The 17,466-nt window shown below is 38.2% G+C and overlaps 1 protein-coding gene across 4 annotated transcripts in view; it reads left to right on the top strand.

Annotated features, from left to right (window-relative positions):
• Window positions 1-17,466, top strand: part of NR3C1 (nuclear receptor subfamily 3 group C member 1) — a 288,230-nt gene that overhangs the window by 193,871 nt on the left and 76,893 nt on the right. For all 4 annotated transcript variants that reach the window (XM_053717157.1, XM_053717158.1, XM_053717156.1 and 1 more), the window contains exon 4: window positions 10,965-11,081. In XM_053717157.1, coding sequence (XP_053573132.1) covers window positions 10,965-11,081 — 117 coding nt within the window. The remainder of the gene's footprint in view (window positions 1-10,964; window positions 11,082-17,466) is intronic.

Below are 17,466 nucleotides of genomic sequence, written 5' to 3' on the forward strand. Positions count from 1 at the left end.
TGTAATAGCTGTTTTTGCACATTGGAAACATCATCCATTGTTCTCAAGAACTGAACCTGCAGGAAGAGCATACCTGCTTTTTTATTTGTCTCTGTCTATGCACAAAGGACAGTACTACTGAATATTGTGCAGCTCAAGTAACAACTCATTAGGATGCATTAAGAGGAAAAAAATATAGCACAATATCCCTTTAACTGTCAACATTTGTATAATCGCCCAACTTAATTAATAAGATTTACTAATAAGCTTCCTGGAAGAGTTAAAAAAAATGTGCATTAACTTATGAATGTGAATGAAATCTCACGAGTCGGAAGCCTTATGAACTGGGAGCTGAGGCCTTTCAGACAATTATGGATGCAGTCTGAGTTTAAATGAGGAATCGCTTTTTGACTAAAACATATGATAAATCGTAGGTTGATTTGTTTGATGTGAGGTTGAAGGTCTGTTCAACTCAATGAACGTTTGAGTTCATCAGAGGAAAAGTGTCTGAGAAACATACATGAGACATCTGTCAGGATGAATCAAGCTGTTAAATAAAAGAACAATCACCATTTTGTTTAATATAAATACTTCTCTCTGCAGGTCCACGTGTTTTTTTTTCCTTAGCATACTGTATTCAGATTGTGTCCAGTTTTCATAAAATGTATTTCATTTTTCTAATATGAGTGCAAATTATATTGCAAGCACTTTTCCAGACATAATTAGTGAAAGCTCTATGGAGAAAATCTAAAACCCTTTTTTTTCTTCTTAAATATATATAACATGTGACGTCTGCCCCAAATATTAACATGATCTGAATGTTTTATTACCTAAAAACAAATTCTGATAGTAATATTGATCCTGGATAAAAATAATCACTTTTATTTAAGTATAATAGTACAAGAATAAAAAGGCACTTGGATACCATATAATCTGAGAACTGATTTATCATGCGTTACTGCAAATTCCCAATGTCAGCACTTGAGCACAAATTAAACATCCGTACCACTAAATATCAGACCAGTGCAGCCACAGAGGTCCTGAAGTGACTTTTGTTTGTTTTGTTTAAATGCAACTAATAGCCAATAGGTTAACTACTATGATGTTTGGTGTTGGTAGCTAAGGGGTTAACTACAGTTTTCTGTTACTGGCAGCTAAGGGGTTGGTTGATCATTACTCCGTGTTTTTCTGCAGTTAGTCCAAAAATGTAAGTTATTCAATTTGTTTTCAACCATACACTTATTTGTACATCATTTTATATAGATTTAGAGCAAACTAATGTATATTGGGATATTCATTTAATATTATCTGCCTCCTTAGGAAACTTAATATTTAAAGGGACACTAAAGTCAAAATGAAACTTTCATGTTTTAGTTAGAAGTATATTGGAAAGTTAGTTTTCTTTTTATTTGCATATTCTGTTATTACATTGTGCAAATACATACAGAAAGAGAAGCAATATTTCTATGTGCACAGTATCGGAGGCAATAATTCCTGCTACGCATGTGCTCAGTATGAGCCAGATTTAACAAAGTAAGGCGGACAGGGGCGTACATCTTTGCTCCTGTCCGCCCTGCTTTGCATCTAGAGGGCAACAATAAGCTGCTTGCATTTACCATTGTACACTACAGCTAGTGTTTAACGCCGCCCCATGCTCACACACAGCCAATCACGCGCAAACAAGGGCCGTCAATTTCCCCCGGTCAGAAAAGTCTGGAGGGATTGACATACACCACATAACAAGTGGCGAAGTGGGTTAAGAAGCAAAATCTCGGTAACTGGTTCGCTTATGCGAACCTGCAGCCAACAGTGCTCCCACTCGTTAATAAATCTGGCCCTATGTAGGTATATTAGTCTATGATGTCCAAATTGGCCAGAAAACAAACAATGCTCATTTGAAATTCAAAATAGTATTGCATTGTCTTTATAATATGTTTTGTTTATGCAATACTTCTGTATTTACACAAAATATGTGCAGTTTGATTGTCATAATGGCAATTTTCCCTGGCTTTTAACCTTTTGGGAATTACCTCTGATCCTCTCTATTTCACCTATGTGCCTGTATCAGGCCTCAGATCAGATGCCTTGAAATGCCCTAATGCCTCCTGCATGGCAAAACATTAGACTTTAGATCAGATAAGATATCGACTGTTAGCTCAGACCAACCTCAGATCAGCAACTCCTTTATTCAGATGAATGTTTACAGCTACTCCTTTGAGGTCTTCTGTGGTCATAAATCAGCAGCATGTTGCCAGCAAATCCTTTATGCCAGTGATATACTCATGTTGAATCCTTTGGCCCTCCTACCTAACGCTGCCTGTTGCTATTACCTATGATTAAAGGGACATGAAACCCAACATTCTTTCTTTCATGATTCAAATAGAGAATACAATTTTAAACAACTTTTCTATTTACTTCTATTATCTCATTTATTTCCTTCTTTCAGGCATATATGCGCAGACACCAATCAGCAGCTCCTGAGTCTACCTATGTATTCTGTTCAACAAAGGAGAACAAAACAAATGAGATGTAATATATACAGGGAGTGCAGAATTATTAGGCAAGTTGTATTTTTGAGGAATAATTTTATTATTGAACAACAACCATGTTCTCAATGAACCCAAAAAACTCATTAATATCAAAGCTGAATAGTTTTGGAATTAGTTTTTAGTTTGTTTTTAGTTATAGCTATTTTAGGGGGATATCTGTGTGTGCAGGTGACTATTACTGTGCATAATTATTAGGCAACTTAACAAAAAACAAATATATACCCATTTCAATTATTTATTTTTACCAGTGAAACCAATATAACATCTCAACATTCACAAATATACATTTCTGACATTCAAAAACAAAACAAAAACAAACCAGTGACCAATATAGCCACCTTTCTTTGCAAGGACACTCAAAAGCCTGCCATCCATGGATTCTGTCAGTGTTTTGATCTGTTCACCATCAACATTGCGTGCAGCAGCAACCACAGCCTCCCAGACACTGTTCAGAGAGGTGTACTGTTTTCCCTCCTTGTAAATCTCACATTTGATGATGGACCACAGGTTCTCAATGGGGTTCAGATCACGTGAACAAGGAGGCCATGTCATTAGATTTTCTTCTTTTATACCCTTTCTTGCCAGCCACGCTGTGGAGTACTTGGACGCGTGTGATGGAGCATTGTCCTGCATGAAAATCATGTTTTTCTTGAAGGATGCAGACTTCTTCCTGTACCACTTCTTGAAGAAGGTGTCTTCCAGAAACTGGCAGTAGGACTGGGAGTTGAGCTTGACTCCATCCTCAACCCGAAAAGGCCCTATAAGCTCATCTTTGATGATACCAGCCCAAACCAGTACTCCACCTCCACCTTGCTGGCGTCTGAGTCGGACTGGAGCTCTCTGCCCTTTACCAATCCAGCCACGGGCCCATCCATCTGGCCCATCAAGACTCACTCTCATTTCATCAGTCCATAAAACCTTAGAAAAATCAGTCTTGAGATATTTCTTGGCCCAGTCTTGACGTTTCAGCTTGTGTGTCTTGTTCAGTGGTGGTCGTATTTCAGCCTTTCTTACCTTGGCCATGTCTCTGAGTATTGCACACCTTGAGCTTTTGGGCACTCCAGTGATGTTGCAGCTCTGAAATATGGTCAAACTGGTGGCAAGTGGCATCTTGACAGCTGCACGCTTGACTTTTCTCAGTTCATGGGCAGTTATTTTGCGCCTTGGTTTTTCCACACGCTTCTTGCGACCCTGTTGACTATTTTGAATGAAACGCTTGATTGCTCGATGATCACGCTTCAGAAGCTTTGCAATTTTAAGAGTGCTGCATCCCTCTGCAAGATATCTCACTATTTTTTACTTTTCTGAGCCTGTCAAGTCCTTCTTTTGACCCATTTTGCCAAAGGAAAGGAAGTTGCCTAATAATTATGCACACCTGATATAGGGTGTTTAGGGTGTTGATGTCATTAGACCACACCCCTTCTCATTACAGAGATGCACATCACCTAATATGCTTAATTGGTAGTAGGCTTTCGAGCCTATACAGCTTGGAGTAAGACAACATGCATGAAGAGGATGATGTGGTCAAAATACTCATTTGCCTAATAATTCTGCACTCCCTGTATATAAATTGGAAAGTTATTTAACCCTTTAAGGACACAGCTTTCAGTTTGCTCAATTGTTTTATGACGGAAAAATTCCGTCATATGTCCTTAAGAGGTTAAAGGGATATTAAACCCAAAAAATGTTTCTTTCACAATTCACATAAAGCATGTCATTTTAAACAACTTTCCAATTGACTTTTATTACCTAGTCTTTCTCTTGTTACCCTTTGTTGAAAAAAAAATTCTAGGTAGGCTCAGTAGCAGCAAAGCACTACTGGGAGCTAGCTAATGATTGGTGGCTTCACATATATGCCTCTTGTCATTAGCTAACTTGACTTGTTCAACTAGCTCCCAGTAGTGCATTGCTGCTCTTCAACAAAGGATACCAACTGAACAAAGCAAAAATTCATTATAGAAATAAATTGGAGAATTGTTTAAAATTGTATGCTCTATCTGAATTATGGAAGAAAAATGTTGGACTTCATATTTCTCTAAAATCACTTGCTCTATGTGAATTATAAAAGGGAAAAAATGGTTTCATGTCCCTTTTCTTTCCTATGACATGGAGAGTCCACGACTTCATTCCAATTACTAGTGGGATATTCAACTCCTGGCCAGCAGGAGGAGGCAAAGAGCACCCCAGCAAAGCTGTTAGATGTCACTTCCCTTACCCATAATCCTCAGTGGTGTCTGAAGATAATTAATTCTTTTATGGGTACTTTTCCCTGCAAGCAAGGATTGGGATCTAGCTGTGTCCATGTCAATCTTTTTAGTAAGAGTAATGGTGGCTTTTAGCAGTTAGGTGGAAGGCGGCGAGGTGGTCTTTGCTTTCCTTCTAACACCATTGCTACCCCTTTGTAGAAAACCAGAGTTGGTTTCTCTGTTTTTTCTTTATCTTAAGGTCCCTGATAGAGAGTACAGTGTTCTGTCACACCTTAGTAGCTGTCTTTCTGCGCGACAGCCGGATCCTCAGGTAAGTGCCTGAGGATCCGGCTGTCGGATCACATATGGGATCACACTGGATCACATATAGGACATATTTTATCCTTTTATTGAGGGTACATCTATGGGCAGTTTGCAGGCACTGTGTTTGTGATAAGAGACAATTCAGGTTAATGGTTATTAATTCTTCCCCTTATATGAGAGATAACATCTCTTATGGAACTGGCTGAAGGGGTAATAATGGCAAATGCTGTGAGGCTCATCCTTTTTATTTCTTTATTGAAAATAAGCTGTACAGTGTAACTCTTTTTCTTTTTTAAATATTTATGCAACGCTAGAAACGCGCACCCTTAGTTTGTGGCGCAGTTTCTTTTGCTGCTTGCTAAATGTTTATTATGTTTGCAGGCCCAAATTGTTTTGCCTTTGCAATTTTGTTCCTCATGCTTAGCTAAGACTCTAAAATTTAAAGATAAATTACTCCTCTCTCAGGATAATGCTGTTCAGGATATGCCACAGCTTTCTCCTCAAACATCCCAAGCCTTAATAGTTTCACATACAGTGCCCTGCAGTTCCTCTCAGCCTCCTGGGGGTGTTTATTTGCCAGGAGATTTTGCTGCACAGATAACTTTGGTGGTATCTGCAGCTTTATCTGCTTTCCCTACTTCGGGTAAGTGTAAAAGGAAACTAAACATATTTCTGCTAGTAAGGTTTCTGACCCCTCTAAATCTGCGCTGGTCAATCTTTCCAAATGTCTGATGAGGGGGATTCTTCAGTAGCTTCGGAAGGTGAGATCCCAGACTCTGACACGATAGGGGGGCACTCTTCAGAATCTGAAGAAGTTAATTTCAGGTTTAAGCTTGAACATCTTTTTGTTGCTACTGAAGGAGGTTCTAGCTACTTTGGACCTTTTTACCCAATGGTTTTCAAACCTGTCCTCCCTAACAGTCCAGATCTTGTGAATATCTGAGCTAGATCACAGGTGAAATAATCAGCTGATTAGTAAACCTGGTTATTTTACTTGCACTCACCCAAGGTAAATCCTGAAACTCTGGCCTATTAGGGAGGTCAGAGGACAGGTTTGAAAACCAGTGCTTTAACCTATTGCGCCAAATTAATGTAGGTAGTGCATCACACAGTACTTAACCCAGCATACTGTGTTTATGTAGTACTGTACTTATATCCAGCACAGTGGTGCATGTTGTGGTCTCCCCTGTCAGCTTAGACAGAGGGAGCTGCAACCAAGAGGCAGGAAGCATCTTACCACATGAAGCCAGAACGCAGATAGTTACAGAGAGTTACACTCTGTGTCAGTCTCTATAACAATCCTCCTTTGGTGCTGAATGGGACCTGTAGGAGAGAGGTGGGTGGTTTGTCAAGCAGAGAGGTTGGAGAGCCTGGGTTCCCTACGCTAGAGAAAAATGTTAGGCAGTGGAGATGGGACTCTATGCTACATAAAATTGTTTGAAGGGGGAAGTGGGGACCCTACATTACAGGAAAAAAAGATAATCGTGGGGAGGGGGAACCCGAAACTACAGAAGCAAGTATTTATTAATTAAAGGGACATTAAACCCAATTTGTTTTCTTTCATGATTCAGATAGAGAATACAATTTTAAACAACTTTCTAATTTACTTCTATTATCTAATTTGCTTCATTCTCTTGATATTCGATCCTGAAAAGCATATCTAGATAGGCTCAGAAGCTTCTGATTGGTGGCTGCACATATTTTCCTCATGTGATTGGCTCACCCATGTGCATTGCTATTTCTTTAACAATTGATACCTAAAAAATAAAACAAATTACATAATAGAAGTAAATTGGAATGTTGTTTAAAATTGTATTCTCTGTCTGAATCATGAAAGAAATGTTTTGGGTTTAATGTCCCTTTAAATTTGGCACTGGTAGACTGGCTGCCTGTAACAAGCATAGCGGTGGACAGTGGGAAGGGGGGAGGGTAAGAGAGCTGCTGGGGGGGGGATCAGGGAGGTGAGTGGGTAAATAGGTGATTCTCTACACCACAGAAATTAAAAAATAAATATATATTTAAAAAAAAAAAAGCCTTAAATTGCATACCGGCAGACTTTCTGCTAGTACCCAAGAGGGTGGTGATCATTTAGGGGGGATAGATCTGATTGAGAGGGATCAATGGGTGGGAGGTGTCATGTGGGAGGGTAATCCCTGCACTAGATCAAATATTAACCTTACAAGCTAACTGATTAACCCCTTCACTGCCTGGGAATTTCAGTTGTGCACAGCTGCAGTGGCCTTCTAATTGCTAAAAACCAATGGCAAAGGCATGCATGTCTGCTGTTTCTGAACAAAGGAGAACCCAGAGAAGCTTTTACAACCATTTTGCCTTATGACTGCAGTAGTTGTGTGTAAATAATTCCAGTGAAAACCCCAACACCCAAAAAAGTTAACAACTTTTTTTATATGATCGTATTGGGAAATACCAAAATGGGCCTAGGTTAATACCTTGGGTTCTCTACTTTAAAAAAATATATACAGTATTCATAGCTAAAGAAAAATGAGAAAGGCTCTATTTCTGCTTAAACTGAGACATAGCAAAAATGCTAAAAAGTCTCTAATTTTCTGGGTAAGTTTTTCTCTGAAATTCCCGGTAGAAAGCCAACCATCGCATCCAATTTAACGCAAATATATTTGGTGCTATATTTGGTCATTTTTGCCATCAGACATTTATTTGTAGGGCTTGAAGTGACCTAATTTTTTCATCTTAAAGTGACAGTCATCACCAAAAATGTTGTTGTTTTAAAAGATGGATCATCCCTTAATTACCCATTCCTCAGTTTTTTTGTGATTACCTTGTATTTAAGCCTCTGCAGACTGCCCCCTTATTTCAGTTCTTTTGACAGACTTGCATTTTAGCCAATCAGTGCTCACTCCTCAGTAAATTCATGTGCATGAGCTCAATGTTATCTATATGAAACACATGAACTAACACCCTCTAGTGTGAAAAACTGTCAAAATGCATTTAAATTAGAGGCGGCCTTCAAGGGCTAAGAAACTAGCATTTGAACCTCCTAGGTTTAGCTTTCAATTAACAAAGCAAAATTTGTGATAAAAGTAAATTGGAAAGTTATTTAAAGTTACATGCCCTATTTGAATCATGAAAGTTTTTTTTTTTTACTTGACTGTCCCTTTAAATAAATGGAACCCATATTCCTAACAGCCCCAGCAACACTAGCCAACAACTTCCAGATCTGGGGGTGCAGGGCAGCCTGTGAAAAATTATTTGTCAAGTCTTCGCATAATAAAAAATATAAATACAAAATACACTCACATATTGGGTTTTTTATTAAATTTGTGAAGCCCTGAGGTTATTTAGCCTAGGGTGTATTTATTTTAAACATTAGTGCATTGTAATGTTGTTCACCAGCTTGATAAGATATTTGTTTGTGAGGTTTAAATCCCATTCATGTTGTTGTTGTTTACTCTGGGCTGTTTCCCTTAGGGATTTGTATGATTCATATCATATATTGTTATATTTTTAGATTTGTTATTTTTGTGCATTGACTCTTGGGAAATGCATGATGTGATCTATGTCTGCCTAAATGGTGGACTGCGAATTCTTTAAAAATACATTGTGGAGGATTTAGAAGTCCTGGAGATGATTCGGGACTATTATACTGACTAATAATCTGGGTTTCAATAAGGAGGAAATGTGTTTATAAGCTCATGTGGTAACACATTGCTTACAATTAACAGCCATGGAATAAAAAATACCAACTGGGAAGGGAAAAAATTGCTAATCCAGTCAATGTTGTAAAAGAGCGCATGGTTTTTATTTTATGGTTATTTGGAGACAGTGTAAATTCCCAGGCCTTCATACTGTAAGTTTTATGGCGTTTTTTTTTTTAACTTATTTACTTTTGTTTTATTTAATTGGTTATCTGACATGAAATAATCCACATTTAGTTGATTATGAGGTAGAACTTTAATAAGCCTTAAATTATGCTTTGCATTAGTCTACTCTTTTCTATGGTTTTAATACATTTTACAAGCATGTGAGGTAAATTAAAGGGCGATAATAGTCAAAAAATTGCATGCTCTAAGGAATTATAAGACTATTGACCCTATACTATACTACAGAGCCCTGCTTGTCCCAAGCAGAAACCGCTGTTATTTGCACATCTGATTCTGGCGACTAGCACTTTTTACAAGGGTTAAACACACAGTAGTGTGTGGTTGATTAGTCTTAAAGTTGTATACTCTGATTGGATCTATGCATAATACATGCATGCCACCTTCAGTATGATGTAATTGTGTCTCTCCTCGCAAAATGAAATGTTAGTGGCCTCATAATGTAAATCCATCCTTTAAAGGGACAGTATATACTGCATAATTTTTATTACCCCTTCCCCAGTTTTGCATAACCAACACGGTTATTATATTAATATACTTTTTACCTCTGTGATTAACTTGTATCTAAGCCTCTGTAGACTGCCCCTTATTTCAATTCTTTTGAAAGACATGCATTTTAGCCAGTCAGTGCTGATTCCTAGGTAACTCCACAGGAGTCGGCACACTATTATCTATATGGCCCACATGAACTAGTGCAATATAGCTATAAAAAAAACTGTCGAAATGTACGGAGATAAGAGGTGGCCTTCATAGGCTTAGAAATTAGCATCTGAGCCTACCTAGGTTTAACTTTCAAAACATAAACAAAGCAAATTTGATGATAAAAGTAAATTGGAAAGTTGTTTAAAATTGCATGCCTTATCTGAATCATGAAAGTTTAATTTTGACTAGACTGTCCTTTTAACACAGTTGGAGCAGTATAGTAGTAGTAAACAGGGTTCATAAATCTTGAGATGCCCTGGGGAGATGGAAGCCCTTATATAAATAAGCAAATAATTTATATATATATATATATATAAATTAAATAATAATTCCAGTCAGGAAGGCACTCTCTGTTTTTAAGCCGTCACTGTCAGTTTAATAACCACTTTATTAAAGTGACAGCTTAGAAATGGAGAGTGCCTTCCTGACTGGAATTATTATATGCATTTAAAGGGACAGTCTAAGCCAAAATAAACTTTCATGATTCAAATAGAGCATGTCATTTTAAACAATTTTCCTATTTACTTTTATCACCAATTTTGCTTCGTTCTCTTGGTATTCTTAGTTGAAAGCTTAACCTAAGAGGTTCATATGCTAATTTCTTAGACCTTGAAGGCCACCTCTTTTCAGAATGCATTTTAACAGTTTTTCACCACTAGAGGGTGTTAGTTCATGTATTTCATATAGATAACACTGTGCTTGTGCACGTGAAGTTATCTGGGAGCAGGCACTGATTGGCTAAACGGCAAGTCTGTCAAAAGAACTAAAATAAAGGGGCAGTTTGCAGAGGCTTAGATACAAGATAATCACAGAGGTTAAAAGTATATTAATATAACTGTGTTGGTTATGCAAAACTGGAGAATGAGTAATAAAGGGATTATCTATCTTTTCAAACAATAAAAATTCTGGTGTAAACTGTCCCTTTAATTTGAAGTGCACCCCGGCAGTTATCACTGGAAAGTGAGTGCTGGATCCCATTTATTTTCTTTTTTTCTTTGTTTGTGTGTGTGTGTATATGTGTGTGTATATATATATATATATGTATATGTATGTATATATATATATATATGTGTGTGTGTGTGTATATATATATATATATATATATATATATGTGTGTGTATATATATATATATATAAATATTATTTTTTTTAAATAATTTTTTGTTGATCACATTTATCAGAAGAATTACTTCTGGAGCATTTTTTTAATCTAGCACAATAAGTAGCCATGTCATTTATGCTTTCCACTTGGTAATCAAACATTCACTTTAATAGTGTTTTCTGTCTTTACATCTACTAGTTTGTATCTGAGAAAACCTATAGAAAAAATATGCTGTTTAAAGCATTTCTGTTTTCTTTCTTGATAGGTCAGCACAATTATCTTTGTGCAGGAAGAAACGACTGCATTATCGACAAAATTAGAAGGAAGAACTGCCCAGCTTGCCGCTACCGGAAATGTCTTCAAGCTGGAATGAACCTGGAAGGTATGACAATATGTTATGTGATTTTTTTTTTTTTTCACTTTTACTTGTAGCCTACAAGCTGGTCTCTTCAAACTGGAGTCAGTGGTTGCTCCCAATTCTTTAAACAATGAAAAGTGATGAACTCATGAAACCCTTTTGTCTCCATAATTATATAAAAAAAAAGTAGAAAAGAAACAGTATACAACAATGATATTAGAAGAAGGGAAATAACATGATATAAAGGCTTAAAGGGACATGAAGCCCACATTTTTTCTTTCATGATTTAGAAAGAACTTGCATTTTTAAACAAACTTCTAATTTACTTCTGTTATCTAATTTGCTTCATGTTCCTGTTATCCTTTGCTGAAAAGCATATCTAGATAGGCTTAGTAGCTGCTGATTGGTGGCTGCACACAGATGCCTCGTGTGATTGGCTCACCCATGTGCATTGCTATTTCTTCTAAAAAGGATATCTAAAGAATGAAGCAAATTAGATAATAGAAGTAAATTGAAATGTTGTTTAAAATTGTTTTCTCTATCTGAATCATGAAAGAAAAACGTTGGGTTTAGTGTCCCTTTAATGACATTAGGAGAGAGAAGGAATGCTAACTGGTCATGCATATACCTGTAGATAAATTAAATAGAATATAAGAAAATATTTGCAGCAGAATATTTGTAATATCTTGTTTTATGGCAAGCCATATATTTAAACTCCCATTGCTTGTTCACATTTATGCTACTGTACACGTGTGTGGTAGTGTGTAGCTTTAATGGGACATTAAACACTTTAAAACGGTAATATAAAACGATAAATCATATATACAGTATGTATAAAGAAAACTCTGCAATCTACTTTCATTATTTATTTTGTCCCCATTTCTTGTAATTCCATTCTTAAATTGTGAGCTTTTCAGTTCCTTTTAGACATGGAGGTGCAGAACACTGTTACATTCCACGCAGCCATTGGCTGAATACTCTAGTTACCTATTTATAACTGTACCTAATTGGCCACAGCAGAGAAGGTAACTTAAATTACATCATGGCAGCTCCCATTGTTTTATAGACACTACAAATTTACACTTATTTTGTCAATATTTAAACAGTTAGTGAAACTTTAAAAAAATACATGTCAAGATGGGGTACACTTTTATTTCCAACTTTATAGTTTTGTTTTTGTTTCCTATGTAGAAGTAGAAAGTAAGTGCATATATATTTTGAGAGATATGCAAGTCATTGGTGAATCGGTTATGCTTTTATCATAAAACAGATAATAAATCACATTTTGTATATGTGTAGTTTGATTGTGAAATACATTCCATACAGCCCATTTATTAAAACTACTGCCATATGTCTTTTTCTATATCAAGGGCAACAACATAACTTCTTTAGTAAGGGGTAGTAAGCGTTAAAGCACATAGTTATTTAGTATATAAAGCATTAAATGTTTATGTTTTATGTTTAATTTAATCTTCCTTTCCCTCCAGAGTTTGTGTTTACGTCTGCAATGCATCTTACTAGTTAGTAAAACACGTAACATGTTTATCATGTTAAAACTGGGGTTGACAGATTTAAGTGCAATGTAGGAGCCAGACACATTTGTTATGTAACCCGTGAGGGATTTTATTTAAAAATATATGTAAAACACGCCAAACATTAGGAGTCTGAATTGACATTTTAGAAGCTATGGCTTCCTAGCTCCTGAGACTTGTCAGGCACTTTGCTAGAAAACCAGCAAACCTTTTTCTTGGCATAGCAAACAAAGCCCTTTTGCATCAGTTCCCATGTCATGTCGGATATTTTACAGTATGTTTTGACATTTAAGGGGTTAAATATTTTATCCATAGCTTACGATTATGCCATAAACGGAAATACATTTAATTCAATGTCACAGTGGAATACTATGTGAAAGTTTGGTAAGGAGCAATGTTCAAGTAAAAGCATTTCAACTCATCTATATGGACAGATTGGTCATTGGCTGATGACTACTTTCATAGCTCTTTTTGTGGCCAATGATACAAGCATAAAAATAAAACTTAGCAACGGTACCTCCATTTTCAGAAACAGTAAAATCCAGTCATACACATTAACATTCTCTGTTTTACCTAAGGAGAGAAATTACTTTGTGAAAACTTTACTTGTAACCTAAGCATCTGGAAATTAGTTTCCTACTCTGACTGCACATCCTTGCTTAAAAGGTAAATCTTGAAAGGTATTCACAGACAACAATTAAATGTGCTTCAGACTTGTAGATATCAAAACCCTGTTGTCCAGAAATGCCTTGAACGTTTGTGTGTTTAAGAGTTTTTGTTTGGCATTCTTTTTACATAGATACATACAACATGGTGCAAGTAGGAATGTCCTAATGTCCATGACTCTTAGGCTGAGATGCCAACATCATAATGAGAATAAAAGTGCTATGTAAGCTCAAGCATTCTTGGTTGATTTCAGATATCTTCTCATGAGAATTAACCATAGTTCCAGCAAATGGGCTGATGTTATGGTACTTTTTCCCCATAGATGTTTTTTTTTTTTGTTCCATTATAGCTTTAGATACAAATCGTTTTTCCCACCTCTTGTGTTGATACATTATTCATTCCTGGGGTTTATTGGCTTGTGCCATCTTGGAGTAAGTAGAATTTGTAAAAGGGATAGTGTGTTTTGTATTCCTACAATTATTTCACTGACAAATGTTAGACATCTGGTAATTTGTTTTCTCTTTCTAATTTACCTGGCATTCTCTCTCTTCGCCTTTATGCATTGCAAAAGTGAAAACCTGCTTAAACCATTTTCATAGCATAGCATTGTGAACGCACACACGATATTCTAAATTTGGCTTTTTGCGCTCTTCCGGTTAGCGCACAGCGAAAACAGTTTACTTTTAACTCAGAATACGAGCGCAAAATGTTTACTTCTAGCGCAGTTAACGCTCAAGCAGGAGCGTTAAATAGCTCTCCACTTATCTGGCCCTTAATTGGGGCTGTATATTTGACTTGAATACACAAGGCTTCAAAGAACCGAAGCTGTGATGGAAACAGCAACAGTACAGGAGGTTAGAGAAATAATAATTTAAAGGTTGTTGATACCAATGTTACCAGCAGTTGTGAGTGTTTAAAGATGAAATTACACTTCTGAACAAGATGATATTGGGAATTTAAACATGGAGGGACAAACCTTGGATAGATGTTAGTTTATCTAATTCCTTAGTGGGATTTGTTTTACGTCATTCATTAAAATGTATTATAATTAATGCTCATTTATATCCTAAAATATATTCTTTGTATCTTTTAAAAACAAGTTAAGTGTTGTAAAAAACAGAATTTATGTTTACCTGATAAATTACTTTCTCCAACGGTGTGTCCGGTCCACGGCGTCATCCTTACTTGTGGGATATTCTCTTCCCCAACAGGAAATGGCAAAGAGCCCAGCAAAGCTGGTCACATGATCCCTCCTAGGCTCCGCCTACCCCAGTCATTCGACCGACGTTAAGGAGGAATATTTGCATAGGAGAAACCATATGGTACCGTGGTGACTGTAGTTAAAGAAAATAAAATATCAGACCTGATTAAAAAAACCAGGGCGGGCCGTGGACCGGACACACCGTTGGAGAAAGTAATTTATCAGGTAAACATAAATTCTGTTTTCTCCAACATAGGTGTGTCCGGTCCACGGCGTCATCCTTACTTGTGGGAACCAATACCAAAGCTTTAGGACACGGATGAAGGGAGGGAGCAAATCAGGTCACCTAAATGGAAGGCACCACGGCTTGCAAAACCCTTCTCCCAAAAATAGCCTCAGAAGAAGCAAAAGTATCAAACTTGTAAAATTTGGTAAAAGTGTGCAGTGAAGACCAAGTCGCTGCCCTACATATCTGATCAACAGAAGCCTCGTTCTTGAAGGCCCATGTGGAAGCCACAGCCCTAGTGGAATGAGCTGTGATTCTTTCGGGAGGCTGCCGTCCTGCAGTCTCGTAAGCCAATCTGATGATGCTTTTAATCCAAAAGGAGAGAGAGGTAGACGTTGCTTTTTGACCTCTCCTTTTACCGGAGTAAACAACAAACAAGGAAGATGTTTGTCTAAAATCCTTTGTAGCATCTAAATAGAATTTTAGAGCGCGAACAACATCCAAATTGTGCAACAAACGTTCCTTCTTTGAAACTGGTTTCGGACACAGAGAAGGTACGATAATCTCCTGGTTAATGTTTTTGTTAGAAACAACTTTTGGAAGAAAACCAGGTTTAGTACGTAAAACCACCTTATCTGCATGGAACACCAGATAAGGAGGAGAACACTGCAGAGCAGATAATTCTGAAACTCTTCTAGCAGAAGAAATTGCAACTAAAAACAAAACTTTCCAAGATAATAACTTAATATCAACGGAATGTAAGGGTTCAAACGGAACCCCCTGAAGAACTGAAAGAACTAAATTGAGACTCCAAGGAGGAGTCAAAGGTTTGTAAACAGGCTTAATTCTAACCAGAGCCTGAACAAAAGCTTGAACATCTGGCACAGCTGCCAGCTTTTTGTGAAGTAACACAGACAAGGCAGAAATCTGTCCCTTCAGGGAACTTGCAGATAATCCTTTTTCTAATCCGTCTTGAAGGAAGGATAAAATCTTAGGAATCTTAACCTTGTCCCAAGGGAATCCTTTAGATTCACACCAACAGATATACTTTTTCCAAATCTTGTGGTAAATCTTTCTAGTTACAGGCTTTCTGGCCTGAACAAGAGTATCAATAACAGAATCTGAGAATCCTCGCTTCGATAGAATCAAGCGTTCAATCTCCAAGCAGTCAGCTGGAGTGAAACCAGATTCGGATGTTCGAACGGACCGTGAACAAGAAGGTCTCGTCTCAAAGGTAGCTTCCAAGGTGGAGCCGATGACATATTCACCAGATCTGCATACCAAGTCCTGCGTGGCCACGCAGGAGCTATCAAGATCACCGACGCCCTCTCCTGATTGATCCTGGCTACCAGCCTGGGGATGAGAGGAAACGGCGGGAACACATAAGCTAGTTTGAAGGTCCAAGGTGCTACTAGTGCATCCACTAGAGCCGCCTTGGGATCCCTGGATCTGGACCCGTAGCAAGGAACTTTGCAGTTCTGACGAGAGGCCATTAGATCCATGTCTGGAATGCCCCACCGCTGGGTGACTTGGGCAAAGATTTCCGGATGGAGTTCCCACTCCCCCGGATGCAAAGTCTGACGACTCAGAAAATCCGCTTCCCAGTTTTCCACTCCTGGGATGTGGATAGCAGACAGGTGGCAGGAGTGAGACTCCGCCCATAGAATGATTTTGGTCACTTCTTCCATCGCTAGGGAACTCCTTGTTCCCCCCTGATGGTTGATGTACGCAACAGTCGTCATGTTGTCTGATTGAAACCGTATGAACTTGGTCCTCGCTAGCTGAGGCCAAGCCTTGAGAGCATTGAATATCGCTCTCAGCTCCAGAATATTTATCGGTAGAAGAGATTCTTCCCGAGACCAAAGACCCTGAGCTTTCAGGGATCCCCAGACCGCGCCCCAGCCCATCAGACTGGCGTCGGTCGTGACAATGACCCACTCTGGTCTGCGGAACGTCATCCCTTGTGACAGATTGTCCAGGGACAGCCACCAACGGAGTGAGTCTCTGGTCCTCTGATTTACTTGTATCTTCGGAGACAAGTCTGTATAGTCCCCATTCCACTGACTGAGCATGCACAGTTGTAATGGTCTTAGATGAATGCGCGCAAAAGGAACTATGTCCATTGCCGCTACCATCAACCCGATCACTTCCATGCACTGAGCTATGGAAGGAAGAGGAACGGAATGAAGTATCCGACAAGAGTCTAGAAGTTTTGTTTTTCTGGCCCCTGTTAGAAAGATCCTCATTTCTAAGGAGTCTATAATTGTTCCCAAGAAGGGAACCCTTGTTGACGGGGATAGAGAACTCTTTTCCACGTTCACTTTCCAGCCGTGAGATCTGAGAAAGGCCAGGACGATGTCCGTGTGAGCCTTTGCTTGAGGAAGGGACGACGCTTGAATCAGAATGTCGTCCAGGTAAGGTACTACTGCAATGCCCCTTGGTCTTAGCACCGCTAGAAGGGACCCTAGTACCTTTGTGAAAATCCTTGGAGCAGTGGCTAATCCGAAAGGAAGCGCCACGAACTGGTAATGTTTGTCCAGGAATGCGAACCTTAGGAACCGATGATGTTCCTTGTGGATAGGAATATGTAGATACGCATCCTTTAAATCCACCGTGGTCATGAATTGACCTTCCTGGATGGAAGGAAGAATAGTTCGAATGGTTTCCATCTTGAACGATGGAACCTTGAGAAACTTGTTTAAGATCTTGAGATCTAAAATTGGTCTGAACGTTCCCTCTTTTTTGGGAACTATGAACAGATTGGAGTAGAACCCTATCCCTTGT

This window comes from Bombina bombina, chromosome 6 (genome assembly GCF_027579735.1).
Source record: "Bombina bombina isolate aBomBom1 chromosome 6, aBomBom1.pri, whole genome shotgun sequence".
Taxonomy (NCBI): domain Eukaryota; kingdom Metazoa; phylum Chordata; class Amphibia; order Anura; family Bombinatoridae; genus Bombina; species Bombina bombina.